General features: G+C 45.1%; 2 protein-coding genes across 2 annotated transcripts; both read left to right on the top strand.

The window, feature by feature from the left end:
- Positions 1 to 4,666: 4,666 nt before the first annotated feature.
- On the top strand, positions 4,667 to 9,769 carry LOC127531081 (homeobox protein Hox-D11-like). Its single transcript, XM_051939523.1, has 3 exons — positions 4,667 to 6,085; positions 6,161 to 6,222; positions 6,376 to 9,769. The coding sequence occupies exons 1-3, from the start codon at positions 5,919 to 5,921 to the stop codon at positions 6,795 to 6,797; spliced, it is 651 nt and encodes a 216-aa protein (XP_051795483.1). The 5' UTR covers positions 4,667 to 5,918; the 3' UTR covers positions 6,798 to 9,769.
- A 132-nt stretch (positions 9,770 to 9,901) lies between these two features.
- On the top strand, positions 9,902 to 11,091 carry LOC127531080 (uncharacterized). Its single transcript, XM_051939522.1, has 3 exons — positions 9,902 to 10,219; positions 10,295 to 10,356; positions 10,510 to 11,091. The coding sequence occupies exons 1-3, from the start codon at positions 10,053 to 10,055 to the stop codon at positions 10,950 to 10,952; spliced, it is 672 nt and encodes a 223-aa protein (XP_051795482.1). The 5' UTR covers positions 9,902 to 10,052; the 3' UTR covers positions 10,953 to 11,091.
- Positions 11,092 to 17,721: the final 6,630 nt, after the last annotated feature.

Genomic DNA, 17,721 nt, shown 5'->3' with positions numbered 1-17,721 from the left:
CCAGCTCCTCCAGTTCCTCCTCCAGAACCTGTTTGACCTGAATCCACACACAAACCAACATGTTCACAGCTCTGGTCCACTCATGTGGGCACCAGCAGCTAAATAAATCCACATCCAGCTGCTGGAGCTGCCTTCAGACACACTGGGCTTCATTTAAAGCTGCTTCAGGTCAACATGTCTGCAGACTCACCTTTAATTACAAAAGGGTAACAAGCTCCAGAGCTGAGGAGCAGGAAGCAGATCCAGGAGACCCTGTGGACAGCAGAGAGCAGCCTGTAAATAGCAGCACATGGAAGCACACCTGCAGCTTGAAGCACAGCAGCTCACCTGAGAACAGATTCCAGCAGCATGTCGAGCTGTGAGAAGAAGCCCAGGCCACAGAGTTGAGCTCCAGCAGGTTGATCAGCAGTGAGGAGGCTGCTGCAGACAGAAGCTGTGAGCTGCAGCTGCAGCTGCTCTGCTTTTATATCACAGCTGCACCTCCAGCAGCTCATCACACTCGTTCAGCTCACCTGGGGAGGCAGGTGATCCGTGCTGCGTTCAGGTGTCCTCCGACATCCCACACACCGGGCAGCAGACAGATGGAAGCTCTGATGGAGCGTTCTTCTTCTGCTTCATTTACATGTTCTAATGTATGTCAACATGAACCATGACCTGTTTTATTCATAGACGATGCAGTTTCATTGGAAATAGCAGCAACTCTGGCTCCTTATTCCTTCCATTTGCACGTTAATGAAATTTTTTTTTTTTCCATCAGTTTCCTTATTTTGCAGACAGGTGATAAATAAACTCCAAAACCTGAATAAATAAGTTCAGAATCCCAGCAGATTGTAATAAATTGCTGCAAAAATCCACATAAATCCTAACATTCATGCACCGTTTCTCCCAAACACAGTTAAAAACTGTAAAATCTGGCATTTCTTTTCTAGCAACAAACCAGAATGACAGTTTTTCTGGAGTCACATGCAACAGCTGATGTTCAGTCCTCATTTATCCTCCTAGAAACCAACAGAAAGCTTCCTAACATCATTCTGACACATTAAATCTTCAGCTGTGAATCAGTTTGTGAGCTGGGTTTCGTTGATACTAACCTGGAATAATTAAAGCGACTTTCTGATGAACTGAGTGCATTCATCCGCTAAAAGTCGTTGCAGACATGGTAATTTTTCATCTTTACATCATGTTCTCCAGCATTAGATCCTCCAAGGAACAGGCAAGTTGTTGTTTGAGATAATTAAATCAGGAAAACATGTTGTTCTTTGTATAAACTCAAACAAGCACAAAATGCAAACAAGTACCTTTCAGAGTACTTTGTACTATTTCTAGTACAGTTATAGATAAAAGATTACTGAACAGATCCTTAAAGCTACATCCAGGAACATAAAAGTCTCAAATAAGACAGTGAACACCTACATACGGAGCTGTACTCTAACCTCCAAATACTGAATACAAAAAATCCACCATTAAAATACAAAACTCAATCCAAGAAACAGAAACAAACATCTTAATGTGATTGTAAACTCAAGGATGAAGCCGGTTTGTGAATTTTAAGGTTCAGGATCAAGAGGATTGATGCTCTGATTCTCACTCTGATCACATAAAAAAATACTTCCTGTTTCTATGAGCTCACTTCCTTTTAGTGCTGCTGAACTGCTGCTACCAGCAGGTGGAGATTCCGATGCAGTTAGTTGTTCCTTCGTGTTTCAGATGTTGCTTTACACGGTTTAATTTCTTTTTCATCTTTATTAACCCACACATTGAAATAATCTTCAGGTTGGGCACACAAAGCTACTCTATTATGTTTACCTTTGCCTTTAGAGTATATTGTTCATGTTTTGCACAACAATCCAGAAAGTTTACACTCAATTTCTCTTTACCAAAAGCACACCTATAAAGGGAAACGGAAGATGCTCTGAAAACCAGTCAAAGTTGAAGCTGGAAGCAGCGTTGGTCGGGTCCTCGCATCCTTGCTGGTCAGCGAATCCAAGCATGTCCACCAGGTGGCGCTGCAACTGAGAGAGCACTTCTGGCGATGGATGGAATGACGGCTTGACTCTGATCATGCATGTGAAGTTTCAGGCAGATTGGAGCATGTACAGACCAGTTAGACATCACTTCCTGTTTCATGGTGAATTGTTGATATTCTGCCAGCTGCCATTTCCACGCATTCAGACTTTTGTGAAGCATTTTGATAACTTTGAGTAACCCCGTTTGAATTTACAGCTTTTGAAAAACCGCAGAAATTGGTCCAAAATTTGACCCATAATTCAAAATGGCCACCTTCCTGTTGTACCTTAGGTATGGTTATGAGGTAAATTTTCATGTGTCTTGTCTGTGAATGTCTTCAGGGCTGGAATCTGACCGCACATGTAAAGTTTCTGGCAGATTGGAGCATTTACAGGCTAAATATGCAGCACTTCCTGTCCATCCACCAGGTGGTGCTATAACTGCAAATGTATATTTTGACCTAAAGATGTGATGAGGCCTGGATTCTGATCATACATGTAAAGTTTCAGGCAAACTGGAACATGTGCAGCCCAGTTACAGTGTTTCCTGCTTCATGGTAAAACATCAAAATTCTGCCAGCCGCCATTTCCACGCCCTCTGTGGAGCGTTTTGATCACCCATGTCTGGAGTACATTACTGCCAAATTTCAGCTCTGTCGGGGTTACCCTGCTGGAGTTTGAAGCTTTTGAAAATCCACAGATTGGTGCAAATTCATCCAAAATGGCTGACTTCCTGTTGTGTTTTGAGTATGGTCACCAGCGATATTTTGTGCATGTTGACATGATACATGTGTACCAAATTTCAATACCATAGGTGACACATGCAAGCTCCAGTCCACATTTCAAGTTTCCCAAGTGGCACCGTTGAGCCATACTCATGCAACTCCCCCAACATGTAAATTGCCAGTCCTGATGCACATAAATTGTCACATTTCAGTATTTGTAGGCCTTCAAATTTGCAGTTTCTAAATGAAAAGCCCCATGAGTTTCCAGAGGGTCCTACATACCTTTGATGGTTGGACATCCAGAGATGTTTTTCCTTCTTCTAGAAGAGATTCTAGCAAGGTCCTCCAGAAACAAAATTCCCCATAATCATGAAACAGAAGTTTCCAGAGCCTCTGCAACCCAGTCGTGAAGTGTCCATTTTCCAAAAGCAGAATAATCCATTTAATCATTCGGATTATTTGACACTAGACTAAAAACTATCAATGAACCCTCCAAGACTGGCATCCAGTTTACTAGATCAGCTGATAATAGAACCCAACTCAAGGGAGGAGAGTTCTACAGTTTAATAATGACAGCTTCAGTGGAACTACTGGTCTACACCAGATGCTTTAGAGTCACTTTACCATCAGGTTCAACCTAGTAGCATTTGGGCCCAAAGGTGAAGACACTTTCCAGATCATCCTCCATTTTCTTGCCTCTGAGCTGATAAGATACAGGAGAAACACCTGAGAGGCTCCTGGAGGTTTTAAACTACAGCAGACAGATTTATTGGAACAGTAGCTTGATAGTTCAGTGAAGGAACCCACCTATTTCAAGTCAAACTAAGCCAGTTTAAATAGTCAATGGAGTTCAGGACACAAACTCAGATTCATGGTTTACTTTAGGTTTATTAAAAGTTACTTTGTAGTTTCATGGAGGTTCTGCTGATCAGGTCCACCTGCAGAAACAAAGAAACAGCAGTCAGTCCCTGAACCAGCAGCTTCTTCTACACTCCATGTTCCAGCTGCTTCTTACCTGCTTAGACCTTGGTTCCAGGTCCAGCTCCAGGTCCTTGGATAGGATCTCCTGGGTTCACCGGAGAGTTAAATGGACCAAAGTCATCCGGGTTGTATTTAGAGTGAGAGAGGAGTTCTCTGGCTCGCTGGTAGCCGTTACTGGACTGGACGATGTAGGACGTAGGACCACGAACGACTACTGGGAACGGATCGGTGGGAATGTTATCAGGGATAAAGACTGAGGGGTCTGGGAGACCGACAAACCTTGGTCTCAAGTCAAGCAGACTGTAGGAAAACCCCTGTGGGTAGTTAATCAGAGGGGCAAATCCTGCAGATCCAGAGGGAAAGAAACCACTGAAGAAACCAGAGCCTCCAGAACCACCAGATCCTCCTGAACCACCAGAGCCAGTTCCTCCACCAGCTCCTCCTCCAGAACCTGTTTGACCTGAATCCACACACAAACCAACATGTTCACAGCTCTGGTCCACTCATGTGGACACCAGCAGCTAAATAAATCCACATCCAGCTCCTGGAGCTGCCTTCAGACACACTGGGCTTCATTTAAAGCTGCTTCAGGTCAACATGTCTGCAGACTCACCTTTAATTACAAAAGGGTAACAAGCTCCAGAGCTGAGGAGCAGGAAGCAGATCCAGGAGACCCTGTGGACAGCAGAGAGCAGCCTGTAAATAGCAGCACATGGAAGCCCACCTGCAGCTTGAAGCACAGCAGCTCACCTGAGAACAGATTCCAGCAGCATGTCAAGCTGTGAGAAGAAGCCCAGGCCACAGAGTTGAGCTCCAGCAGGTTGATCAGCAGTGAGGAGGCTGCTGCAGACAGAAGCTGTGAGCTGCAGCTGCTCTGCTTTTATATCACAGCTGCACCTCCAGCAGCTCATCACACTCGTTCAGCTCACCTGGGGAGGCAGGTGATCCGTGCTGTGTTCAGGTGTCCTCCAACGTTGTACACATAGAGGTCAAGATGATGGGCTCAGTCCCAAACCGCCCCCTACACACTATCCCTACACACTACCCCTCCATTTGCGCGTTCCCACGGAGGGTCCTCCATATTAAGGGCCGTCCCAAACCGCGTAGTGCGGAGGGGGAGTGGACTGTTCAGCCCTTAAATAGCGAGTCTGCATCGATGCTCACTCTGGACAACTTTTTCAGGAAGTGCAACGTCGAAATGGAGGAGGAAACAACATATTGATGTGAGTTCCACATGCGTTTATTTCTCCCACGCCTTTTTCACACTGACAGAACATCACAAAAAGAGTGATGTAAAAAGATAAATCAAAAGAAACAAATCTTCTTCTCTGCTGATGTTTGATTTAATTGTGCACCCCCTGACACCTTAAAATTTGAACACAACTGACAGAATTCATTCATTTGTTGGACCTGAAATGCCAGATAATAGGATTGGAAAACATGTGAGTGAAAAAAAAGTGGGACACTTTCGTCTTCTGGAAGTAGCAGCGATCCTTGTTAGTTGCAACCTGTGCCACAGCGCTACAGCCATGACAGTAGGCGTCTTTCTGTTACCATGGCAATGACGTCTTCCGTTTTCCGGTGAGGCGACAGGGTGTCCCATTCCTGCCGATCGTATTAATACCCTCCCCCTTCAATAATAGGTGCCCTCCACAGCTGCGAGTGTGACTTCTTTTGGAGTGACACTCGGTAGTGGAGGGGGAGTGTGTAGGGGGCCACTGGGACTAAGCCTTGGTGTTCATGTGTTAATTGGCTTTAGTTTCTCAATCAAAAATGTGGACATCTGATAAATCCAGCTTCAAAATTCAAGTTTCATTTTGTTTGTATTTATTGAAAAACGGTATTTACAGGTAACATTTGATACCAACATCTCGACCTCTATGAACACCAACATCTAGTAAAATCTGACATTATGAGACTCTGAACTAAAGCTGATTTCTGTTTCTGTTCACCTGTTGAGTTGCAGTTCACCTGAAGAACCTGTTTCTGAACTCATTTAATCAGTTTTTTCCCTTAATTTGTCACCTGTCTATATGAATAAAACAGGTCATGGTTCATGTTGACATACATTAGAACATGTAAATGAAGCAGAAGAAGAACGCTCCATCAGAGCTTCCATCTGTCTGCTGCCCGGTGTGTGGGATGTCGGAGGACACCTGAACGCAGCACGGATCACCTGCCTCCCCAGGTGAGCTGAACGAGTGTGATGAGCTGCTGGAGGTGCAGCTGTGATATAAAAGCAGAGCAGTTGCAGCTGCAACTCACAGCTTCTGTCTGCAGCAGCCTCCTCACTGCTGATCAACCTGCTGGAGCTCAACTCTGTGGCCTGGGCTTCTTCTCACAGCTCGACATGCTGCTGGAATCTGTTCTCAGGTGAGCTGCTGTGTTTCAAGCTGCAGGTGTGCTTACATGTGCTGCTATTTACAGGCTGCTCTCTGCTGTCCACAGGGTCTCCTGGATCTGCTTCCTGCTCCTCAGCTCTGGAGCTTGTTACCCTTTTGTAATTAAAGGTGAGTCTGCAGACATGTTGACCTGAAGCAGCTTTAAATGAAGCCCAGTGTGTCTGAAGGCAGCTCCAGCAGCTGGATGTGGATTTATTTAGCTGCTGGTGTCCACATGAGTGGACCAGAGCTGTGAACATGTTGGTTTGTGTGTGGATTCAGGTCAAACAGGTTCTGGAGGAGGAGCTGGTGGAGGAACTGGCTCTGGTGGTTCAGGAGGATCTGGTGGTTCTGGAGGCTCTGGTTTCTTCAGTGGTTTCTTTCCCTCTGGATCTGCAGGATTTGCCCCTCTGATTAACTACCCACAGGGGTTTTCCTACAGTCTGCTTGACTTGAGACCAAGGTTTGTCGGTCTCCCAGACCCCTCAGTCTTTATCCCTGATAACATTCCCACCGATCCGTTCCCAGTAGTCGTTCGTGGTCCTACGTCCTACATCGTCCAGTCCAGTAACGGCTACCAGCGAGCCAGAGAACTCCTCTCTCACTCTAAATACAACCCGGATGACTTTGGTCCATTTAACTCTCCGGTGAACCCAGGAGATCCTATCCAAGGACCTGGAGCTGGACCTGGAACCAAGGTCTAAGCAGGTAAGAAGCAGCTGGAACATGGAGTGTAGAAGAAGCTGCTGGTTCAGGGACTGACTGCTGTTTCTTTGTTTCTGCAGGTGGACCTGATCAGCAGAACCTCCATGAAACTACAAAGTAACTTTTAATAAACCTAAAGTAAACCATGAATCTGAGTTTGTGTCCTGAACTCCATTGACTATTTAAACTGGCTTAGTTTGACTTGAAATAGGTGGGTTCCTTCACTGAACTATCAAGCTACTGTTCCAATAAATCTGTCTGCTGTAGTTTAAAACCTCCAGGAGCCTCTCAGGTGTTTCTCCTGTATCTTATCAGCTCAGAGGCAAGAAAATGGAGGATGATCTGGAAAGTGTCTTCACCTTTGGGCCCAAATGCTACTAGGTTGAACCTGATGGTAAAGTGACTCTAAAGCATCTGGTGTAGACCAGTAGTTCCACTGAAGCTGTCATTATTAAACTGTAGAACTCTCCTCCCTTGAGTTGGGTTCTATTATCAGCTGATCTAGTAAACTGGATGCCAGTCTTGGAGGGTTCATTGATAGTTTTTAGTCTAGTGTCAAATAATCCGAATGATTAAATGGATTATTCTGCTTTTGGAAAATGGACACTTCACGACTGGGTTGCAGAGGCTCTGGAAACTTCTGTTTCATGATTATGGGGAATTTTGTTTCTGGAGGACCTTGCTAGAATCTCTTCTAGAAGAAGGAAAAACATCTCTGGATGTCCAACCATCAAAGGTATGTAGGACCCTCTGGAAACTCATGGGGCTTTTCATTTAGAAACTGCAAATTTGAAGGCCTACAAATACTGAAATGTGACAATTTATGTGCATCAGGACTGGCAATTTACATGTTGGGGGAGTTGCATGAGTATGGCTCAACGGTGCCACTTGGGAAACTTGAAATGTGGACTGGAGCTTGCATGTGTCACCTATGGTATTGAAATTTGGTACACATGTATCATGTCAACATGCACAAAATATCGCTGGTGACCATACTCAAAACACAACAGGAAGTCAGCCATTTTGGATGAATTTGCACCAATCTGTGGATTTTCAAAAGCTTCAAACTCCAGCAGGGTAACCCCGACAGAGCTGAAATTTGGCAGTAATGTACTCCAGACATGGGTGATCAAAACGCTCCACAGAGGGCGTGGAAATGGCGGCTGGCAGAATTTTGATGTTTTACCATGAAGCAGGAAACACTGTAACTGGCCTGTACATGTTCCAGTTTGCCTGAAACTTTACATGTATGATCAGAATCCAGGCCTCATCACATCTTTAGGTCAAAATATACATTTGCAGTTATAGCACCACCTGGTGGATGGACAGGAAGTGCTGCATATCTCGCCTGTAAATGCTCCAATCTGCCAGAAACTTTACATGTGCGGTCAGATTCCAGCCCTGAAGACATTCACAGACAAGACGCATGAAAATTTACCTCATAACCATACCTAAGGTACAACAGGAAGGTGGCCATTTTGAATTATGGGTCAAATTTTGGACCAATTTCTGCGGTTTTTCAAAAGCTGTAAATTCAAACGGGGTTACTCAAAGTTATCAAAATGCTTCACAAAAGTCTGAATGCGTGGAAATGGCAGCTGGCAGAATATCAACAATTCACCATGAAACAGGAAGTGATGTCTAACTGGTCTGTACATGCTCCAATCTGCCTGAAACTTCACATGCATGATCAGAGTCAAGCCGTCATTCCATCCATCGCCAGAAGTGCTCTCTCAGTTGCAGCGCCACCTGGTGGACATGCTTGGATTCGCTGACCAGCAAGGATGCGAGGACCCGACCAACGCTGCTTCCAGCTTCAACTTTGACTGGTTTTCAGAGCATCTTCCGTTTCCCTTTATAGGTGTGCTTTTGGTAAAGAGAAATTGAGTGTAAACTTTCTGGATTGTTGTGCAAAACATGAACAATATACTCTAAAGGCAAAGGTAAACATAATAGAGTAGCTTTGTGTGCCCAACCTGAAGATTATTTCAATGTGTGGGTTAATAAAGATGAAAAAGAAATTAAACCGTGTAAAGCAACATCTGAAACACGAAGGAACAACTAACTGCATCGGAATCTCCACCTGCTGGTAGCAGCAGTTCAGCAGCACTAAAAGGAAGTGAGCTCATAGAAACAGGAAGTATTTTTTTATGTGATCAGAGTGAGAATCAGAGCATCAATCCTCTTGATCCTGAACCTTAAAATTCACAAACCGGCTTCATCCTTGAGTTTACAATCACATTAAGATGTTTGTTTCTGTTTCTTGGATTGAGTTTTGTATTTTTAATGGTGGATTTTTTGTATTCAGTATTTGGAGGTTAGAGTACAGCTCCGTATGTAGGTGTTCACTGTCTTATTTGAGACTTTTATGTTCCTGGATGTAGCTTTAAGGATCTGTTCAGTAATCTTTTATCTATAACTGTACTAGAAATAGTACAAAGTACTCTGAAAGGTACTTGTTTGCATTTTGTGCTTGTTTGAGTTTATACAAAGAACAACATGTTTTCCTGATTTAATTATCTCAAACAACAACTTGCCTGTTCCTTGGAGGATCTAATGCTGGAGAACATGATGTAAAGATGAAAAATTACCATGTCTGCAACGACTTTTAGCGGATGAATGCACTCAGTTCATCAGAAAGTCGCTTTAATTATTCCAGGTTAGTATCAACGAAACCCAGCTCACAAACTGATTCACAGCTGAAGATTTAATGTGTCAGAATGATGTTAGGAAGCTTTCTGTTGGTTTCTAGGAGGATAAATGAGGACTGAACATCAGCTGCTGCATGTGACTCCAGAAAAACTGTCATTCTGGTTTGTTGCTAGAAAAGAAATGCCAGATTTTACAGTTTTTAACTGTGTTTGGGAGAAACGGTGCATGAATGTTAGGATTTATGTGGATTTTTGCAGCAATTTATTACAATCTGCTGGGATTCTGAACTTATTTATTCAGGTTTTGGAGTTTATTTATCACCTGTCTGCAAAATAAGGAAACTGATGGAAAAAAAAAATTTCATTAACGTGCAAATGGAAGGAATAAGGAGCCAGAGTTGCTGCTATTTCCAATGAAACTGCATCGTCTATGAATAAAACATGTCATGGTTCATGTTGACATACATTAGAACATGTAAATGAAGCAGAAGAAGAACGCTCCATCAGAGCTTCCATCTGTCTGCTGCCCGGTGTGTGGGATGTCGGAGGACACCTGAACGCAGCACGGATCACCTGCCTCCCCAGGTGAGCTGAACGAGTGTGATGAGCTGCTGGAGGTGCAGCTGTGATATAAAAGCAGAGCAGCTGCAGCTGCAGCTCACAGCTTCTGTCTGCAGCAGCCTCCTCACTGCTGATCAACCTGCTGGAGCTCAACTCTGTGGCCTGGGCTTCTTCTCACAGCTCGACATGCTGCTGGAATCTGTTCTCAGGTGAGCTGCTGTGCTTCAAGCTGCAGGTGTGCTTCCATGTGCTGCTATTTACAGGCTGCTCTCTGCTGTCCACAGGGTCTCCTGGATCTGCTTCCTGCTCCTCAGCTCTGGAGCTTGTTACCCTTTTGTAATTAAAGGTGAGTCTGCAGACATGTTGACCTGAAGCAGCTTTAAATGAAGCCCAGTGTGTCTGAAGGCAGCTCCAGGAGCTGGATGTGGATTTATTTAGCTGCTGGTGTCCACATGAGTGGACCAGAGCTGTGAACATGTTGGTTTGTGTGTGGATTCAGGTCAAACAGGTTCTGGAGGAGCTGGTGGAGGAACTGGCTCTGGTGGTTCTGGAGGATTTGGATCTGGTGGTTCAGGAGGATCTGGTGGTTCTGGAGGCTCTGGTTTCTTCAGTGGTTTCTTTCCCTCTGGATCTGCAGGATTTGCCCCTCTGATTAACTACCCACAGGGGTTTTCCTACAGTCTGCTTGACTTGAGACCAAGGTTTGTCGGTCTCCCAGACCCCTCAGTCTTTATCCCTGATAACATTCCCACCGATCCGTTCCCAGTAGTCGTTCGTGGTCCTACGTCCTACATCGTCCAGTCCAGTAACGGCTACCAGCGAGCCAGAGAACTCTTCTCCCACTCGAAATACAACCCGGATGACTTTGGTCCATTTAACTCTCCGGTGAACCCAGGAGATCCTATCCAAGGACCTGGAGCTGGACCTGGAACCAAGGTCTAAGCAGGTAAGAAGCAGCTGGAACATGGAGTGTAGAAGAAGCTGCTGGTTCAGGGACTGACTGCTGTTTCTTTGTTTCTGCAGGTGGACCTGATCAGCAGAACCTCCATGAAACTACAAAGTAACTTTTAATAAACCTAAAGTAAACCATGAATCTGAGTTTGTGTCCTGAACTCCATTGACAAGTCAAACTGGCTTAGTTTGACTTGAAATAGGTGGGTTCCTTCACTGAACTATCAAGCTACTGTTCCAATAAATCTGTCTGCTGTAGTTTAAAACCTCCAGGAGCCTCTCAGGTGTTTCTCCTGTATCTTATCAGCTCAGAGGCAAGAAAATGGAGGATGATCTGGGAAACCTCTTCACCTTTGGGCCCAAATGCTACTAGGTTGAACCTGATGGTAAAGTGACTCTAAAGCATCTGGTGTAGACCAGTAGTTCCACTGAAGCTGTCATTATTAAACTGTAGAACTCTCCTCCCTTGAGTTGGGTTCTATTATCAGCTGATCTAGTAAACTGGATGCCAGTCTTGGAGGGTTCATTGATAGTTTTTAGTCTAGTGTCAAATAATCCGAATGATTAAATGGATTATTCTGCTTTTGGAAAATGGACACTTCACGACTGGGTTGCAGAGGCTCTGGAAACTTCTGTTTCATGATTATGGGGAATTTTGTTTCTGGAGGACCTTGCTAGAATCTCTTCTAGAAGAAGGAAAAACATCTCTGGATGTCCAGCCAATAACAACCAGTTTGTTCTGGAAACTAGTTGGGGTCCGAGCATCAAAGGTATGTAGGACCCTCTGGAAACTCATGGGGCTTTTCATTTAGAAACTGCAAATTTGAAAGCCTACAAATACTGAAATGTGACAATTTATGTGCATCAGGACTGGCAATTTACATGTTGGGGGAGTTGCATGAGTATGGCTCAACGGTGCCACTTGGGAAACTTGAAATGTGGACTGGAGCTTGCATGTGTCACCTATGGTATTGAAATTTGGTACACATGTATCATGTCAACATGCACAAAATATCGCTGGTGACCATACTCAAAACACAACAGGAAGTCAGCCATTTTGGATGAATTTGCACCAATCTGTGGATTTTCAAAAGCTTCAAACTCCAGCAGGGTAACCCCGACAGAGCTGAAATTTGGCAGTAATGTACTCCAGACATGGGTGATCAAAACGCTCCACAGAGGGCGTGGAAATGGCGGCTGGCAGAATTTTGATGTTTTACCATGAAGCAGGAAACACTGTAACTGGCCTGTACATGTTCCAGTTTGCCTGAAACTTTACATGTATGATCAGAATCCAGGCCTCATCACATCTTTAGGTCAAAATATACATTTGCAGTTATAGCACCACCTGGTGGATGGACAGGAAGTGCTGCATATCTCGCCTGTAAATGCTCCAATCTGCCAGAAACTTTACATGTGCGGTCAGATTCCAGCCCTGAAGACATTCACAGACAAGACGCATGAAAATTTACCTCATAACCATACCTAAGGTACAACAGGAAGGTGGCCATTTTGAATTTTGGTTCAAATTTTGGACCAATTTTTGTAGTTTTTCAAAAGCTATAAGTTCAAACAGGGTTACTCAAAGTTATCAAAATGCTTCACAAAAGTCTGAATGCGTGGAAATGGCAGCTGGCAGAATATCAACAATTCACCATGAAACAGGAAGTGATGTCTAACTGGTCTGTACATGCTCCAATCTGCCTGAAACTTCACATGCATGATCAGAGTCAAGCCGTCATTCCATCCATCGCCAGAAGTGCTCTCTCAGTCGCAGCGCCACCTGGTGGACATGCTTGGATTCGCTGTCCAGCAAGGATGCGAGGACCCGACCAACACTGCTTCCAGCTTCAACTTTGACTGGTTTTCAGAGCATCTTCTGTTTCCCTTTATAGGTGTGCTTTTGGTAAAGAGAAATTGAGTGTAAATGTTGTGTGAAGTTAATATGAACCAGTAAATATATGTTAATGCCTCAGCCAATCACGGGGCATGTACTGAGCACGTGAAGACGTAGAAAGAGGAAGTGACGGCTGTAATGTGTGCTACAGAAGTTCCAGTAAAGTGTTGAACAAAAGCCACTCTCTACCTCGTTATTAAGAGATAATGTAACATGGTGTCAGAATGAAGCTGTACTAAGTCTGGAGAAGGACGGGCCTCCATGGGTGAAGTCCGGCGTGAAGCGGTCTGGAAAACTGAGAGACAAGACTAGCGCTAGCAGCTAAAGCTAGACTAACAGTGACACCGGGAGCCTGACAGAGAGAGAAGAGGGCTTCCCAGCGGGAAAAATGCGTTGGAAGAGACGTAATACATAACGGAGGATGCCAGATACCCCTCCACCCCCAGCAGGCAGCGTCCAGCTGACTCCACTCGGTAACTTTGACTTCAGTAATGCTAATGAATGGCCGAAGTGGATCAGATGTTTTGAGAGATTCAGAATCGCATCAGGCTTGGATAAACAGTCAGAAGAGTATCAAGTAAACACGTTGATGTACACTTTGGGAGACGAAGCTGAAGATATTTTGAGTGTCTTGCCACTGAGTAATGAACAGAAGAAAGTATATTCTGATGTAAAAAGCAAGAAAAACGTAATATTCGAACGTGCACAATTTAACAGACGAAACCAAGAGCCAAGAGAAAGTGCAGAATCATTTATAACTGCTGTCCATAGCCTCGCTGAACACTGTGCATTTGGAGCATTGAGAGAGGAGCTCATCAGAGACAGGATTGTCGTAGGACTGAGAGATGCAAAGCTGTCCAAATCATTACAGATGGATCCTGATCTAACACTGGAAAAAACAATAGCCAGAGTGCGCCACAGTGAAGAAATAAAGAGGCAGCAGCCAATGCTGCGTGGCAGTATGGAGGAGAGACAGTCTGTAAATGTGGACGTGATGAACATGCGAACCAAGGCACATAGGGGCCCGAAAGATGGACACAAACGCAGCGCACGTGACAAACCAGGAAATAAGGACTGAACCACAGGCTGTGGACGGTGTGGAAATGCAACAAACCACCATTGGAAGGACTGTCCTGCTAAAGATGTGGAGTGCCACAAATGCAAAAGAAAAGGTCATTTTGCACAGAAATGCAGGTCAACTGGTGGCATTCATGTTATCACAGAGGATGGGACAGAGTATGATTCAGACATCAGCTTTCTCAGAGAAGTGACAATCAACATAGACAATGTGGATAGTGAATGAACAGAAAATCTGGAGTTAAATGGAGAAATGAAAGAGTTTAAGTTACACACTGGAGCTGGAGTTACAGCGATCCCATCTCACCACTACTCGACTAATAGCATTGAACATTTCAGCAGCCCAAAATACCACTGTATGGTCCAGGCAGGCAGCCCTTGGAGGTTAAAGGGTACTTCAGAGGCGAACTGAGGGTGAGAGACAAATACACCGATCAAGACATCTATGTGGTGAGCAAATTAACGAAACCACTATTGGGACTACCAGCCATAAAAGCGTTGTCTCTTGTGGAGCACGTGCACACAGTCCAAGTGGGAGAAGACATCGTAAAATGCTACCCCACGGTCTTCAAAGGACTGGGAAAACTGACAGCACCATACAAGATCGAACTGAAACCAGACGCTACACCATATGCTTTATCTGCCCCACGTCGAGTTCCCCTCCCACTACATGATAAAGTGAAGAGTGAACTGGATCGGATGGAGGCCATGGGGGTGATATCTAAGGTCACACAACCCACTGAATGGTGTGCTGGACTTGTGGTGGTGCCAAAACCAAAGTCAAAGGAGAAACTGAGACTTTGTATGGACATAACACGCCTGAACATGTGTGTCAAGCGGGAGAGACATATTCTGTCAAACGTGGATCACTCCCTGACGATGCTGACAGGAGCAAAGATCTTCACCAAACTCGATGCCACATTTGGGTTTTGGCAGATCCCCTTGACCAAGGACAGCGCGCTCCTGACCACGTTCATCTCTCCATTCGGTCGATACTGTTTTAACAGACTGCCATTTGGAATATCATCAGCCCCAGAACACTTCCAACGCCGGATGATGCGGATTCTTGAGGGCTATGAAGGCGTGGTATGTCACGCTGACGACATCTTGGTGTACGGCAAAGACCAGAGTGAACATGATACCAGACTACACCAGGTACTGAAGAGACTTGGAGAAGAGGGGCTGACACTGAATAAGGAAAAGTGTGAATTCGCCAAAGGTGAGCTAATGTTTCTTGGACACAGCCTCTCCACAGACGGAGTAAAACCCAACCCTGGCAAAGTCAGAGCCATACTGGACATGCCGGAGCCCACCTGCGCTGCCGATGTCAGACGAGTGATGGGTATGGCTAACTACCTGGGCAAGGTCCTGCCTCATCTCTCTTCATACACAAAGCCCCTAACAATTCTTCAGTCAGAGAAGACAGAATGGTGTTGGGGGCACCACAGCGGAAAGCTTTTCAGCAGCTGAAGGCAGAACTGAGCTCACCCAGAGTCCTAGCTGTTTACTCGCCATACGCAGAGACGCGTGTCGGCGGATGCGTCATGGTTCGGGATTGGAGCAGTTCTTATTCAGAAACAGCCAGAAAGCAAGGACTGGAAACCGGTAGTGTTTATCTCCAGACAACTATCTGAGGCGGAGAGACACTACGCCCAAATCGAGAAGGAGGCACTGGCAGCGACATGGGCTTGTGAACGGCTGCAATCCTACCTGCTAGGGATGAGCTTCACGATCGAGACGGACCACAAGCCATTGGTTCCTTTACTGAGCTCCAAGGCACTGGATGAGCTTCCTCCTTGTGTCTTGAGATTTCGACTGAGACTGTTGAAGTTTACGTACAACATTGTACATGTATCAGGAAAACAGCTCATCACGGCAGACACATTGTCACGAGCTCCAGTGGGTCACACAGCCACTCAAGAAGAGAAAGAGCTGGAGACAGATGTTCAAATCTTTGTCGACTCCGTCGTACAGACTCTTCCAGCCACTAAAGCAAGACTGCAAGAGCTAGCAGAAAAGCAAAAAGTGGATCCTGTTTGTCGTGCATTGAGAGAGTACTGTCAAACAAAGTGGCCTGACAAAGCTCATCTACCACCTGATATCAGTCCCTATTGGTACGCGAGAAGTTACCTGTCCATGGCCGGAAACTTTCTCTTAATGGGACAGAGAGTCGTCATCCCAAGCTCTTTAAGAGACGACATGCTTAACATTCTCCACCAGGGCCACCAAGGGATAGGAAAGCGCTGTGCCAGGGCCCGTCAGTCTGTCTGGTGGCCAGGGCTGTCAACTGAAATAAAGAAGAAAGTGGGAAACTGTCCCATATGTATCAAACACAAGACCACACAGAGGGAGTCTCTGTTGACGACCCCTATACCTGAGAGACCATGGCAACGTGTCGGGACGGATTTATTCATCTGGGACCAGAAAACCTATCTGGTGGCGATAGATTATTTCTCACGCTACATTGAAGTGGCTCATCTCCATGTAGCATAGACTGAAACGGTCATATCGGCTCTGAAGAACATCTTCGCCCGGCATGGAGTTCCTGTGACTCTTATGTCAGATAATGGGCCACAATATGCCTCTACCCTCTTCAAAGACTTCGCCAGTGAGTATGGTTTCACTCACGTGACCAGCAGCCCGCGATACCCGCAGGTGAATGGTGAAGCTGAGTGTGGCGTGGCCACTGTAAAGGGTCTATGGAAAGAGGGAGGAGACTATACAAAGGCGCTACTCAGCTACTGAGCCACCCCTTTGGCGAACGGTTTTTCCCCAGTCCAACTACTCATGGGACGACAGTTAAGAACCACACTCCCACAAGTGCCCAAAACACTCACTCCACGTTGGCCAAACATCCAACATCTCCGGAGCAGAGAGACACAAGGGAAATGGAAACAAGAGAAATACTACATCAAACACCACAGAACACACGACCAGCTGGAGTTACACCCAGGCCAGAGCGTATGGATCACTACAGAAAACACTCACGGGACAGTCGTGAACCGGACAGCTGCCCCAAGGTCGTACCTTGTCAGAACAGGAGATGGATTGTTGAGGAGAAACCGTGCCCACCTGGGAGCAACCCAGCAGCCACCTCCAGAACCAACCAGTGGAGAGAACACAGTCTCAGACAGTGAAAACCAACATGCAGTGGTGCCAGAAGATGTGTATGTTACACACTCAGGCGCTCACGTTTGCCAAAAAGACTGGATTTGTGATTTGATAAGTTAACAGTAGTTCTGGACTGTATCCCTAAAAAAAAGGGAATTGAGTTGAAAGAAGAAAAGGGAAAGGAAAGATTTGTTTTGATTGTTTGAAGTGACATAATGTTTCTTACTTAAAAGGGGGAGATGTAACAGTAAACTATCTGGATTGTTGTGCAAAACATGAACAATATACTCTAAAGGCAAAGGTAAACATAATAGAGTAGCTTTGTGTGCCCAACCTGAAGATTATTTCAATGTGTGGGTTAATAAAGATGAAAAAGAAATTAAACCGTGTAAAGCAACATCTGAAACACGAAGGAACAACTAACTGCATCGGAATCTCCACCTGCTGGTAGCAGCAGTTCAGCAGCACTAAAAGGAAGTGAGCTCATAGAAACAGGAAGTATTTTTTTATGTGATCAGAGTGAGAATCAGAGCATCAATCCTCTTGATCCTGAACCTTAAAATTCACAAACCGGCTTCATCCTTGAGTTTACAATCACATTAAGATGTTTGTTTCTGTTTCTTGGATTGAGTTCTGTATTTTTAACGGTGGATTTTTTGTATTCAGTATTTGGAG

This window comes from Acanthochromis polyacanthus, chromosome 19 (genome assembly GCF_021347895.1).
Source record: "Acanthochromis polyacanthus isolate Apoly-LR-REF ecotype Palm Island chromosome 19, KAUST_Apoly_ChrSc, whole genome shotgun sequence".
NCBI classification, from domain to species: domain Eukaryota; kingdom Metazoa; phylum Chordata; class Actinopteri; family Pomacentridae; genus Acanthochromis; species Acanthochromis polyacanthus.
The sequence above is the reverse complement of the archived record's forward strand: the minus strand, read 5'-3'. Positions and strand labels throughout refer to the sequence as shown.

Coding starts and splice junctions, on each gene's coding strand:
- LOC127531081 (XM_051939523.1), top strand. CDS start 5,919: ATGAGCTGCTGGAGGTGCAGCTGTGATATAAAAGCAGAGCAGTTGCAG. Junction 6,086..6,160: donor CTGCTGGAATCTGTTCTCAG/GTGAGCTGCTGT, acceptor TGCTGTCCACAG/GGTCTCCTGGATCTGCTTCC. Junction 6,223..6,375: donor TTACCCTTTTGTAATTAAAG/GTGAGTCTGCAG, acceptor GTGTGGATTCAG/GTCAAACAGGTTCTGGAGGA.
- LOC127531080 (XM_051939522.1), top strand. CDS start 10,053: ATGAGCTGCTGGAGGTGCAGCTGTGATATAAAAGCAGAGCAGCTGCAG. Junction 10,220..10,294: donor CTGCTGGAATCTGTTCTCAG/GTGAGCTGCTGT, acceptor TGCTGTCCACAG/GGTCTCCTGGATCTGCTTCC. Junction 10,357..10,509: donor TTACCCTTTTGTAATTAAAG/GTGAGTCTGCAG, acceptor GTGTGGATTCAG/GTCAAACAGGTTCTGGAGGA.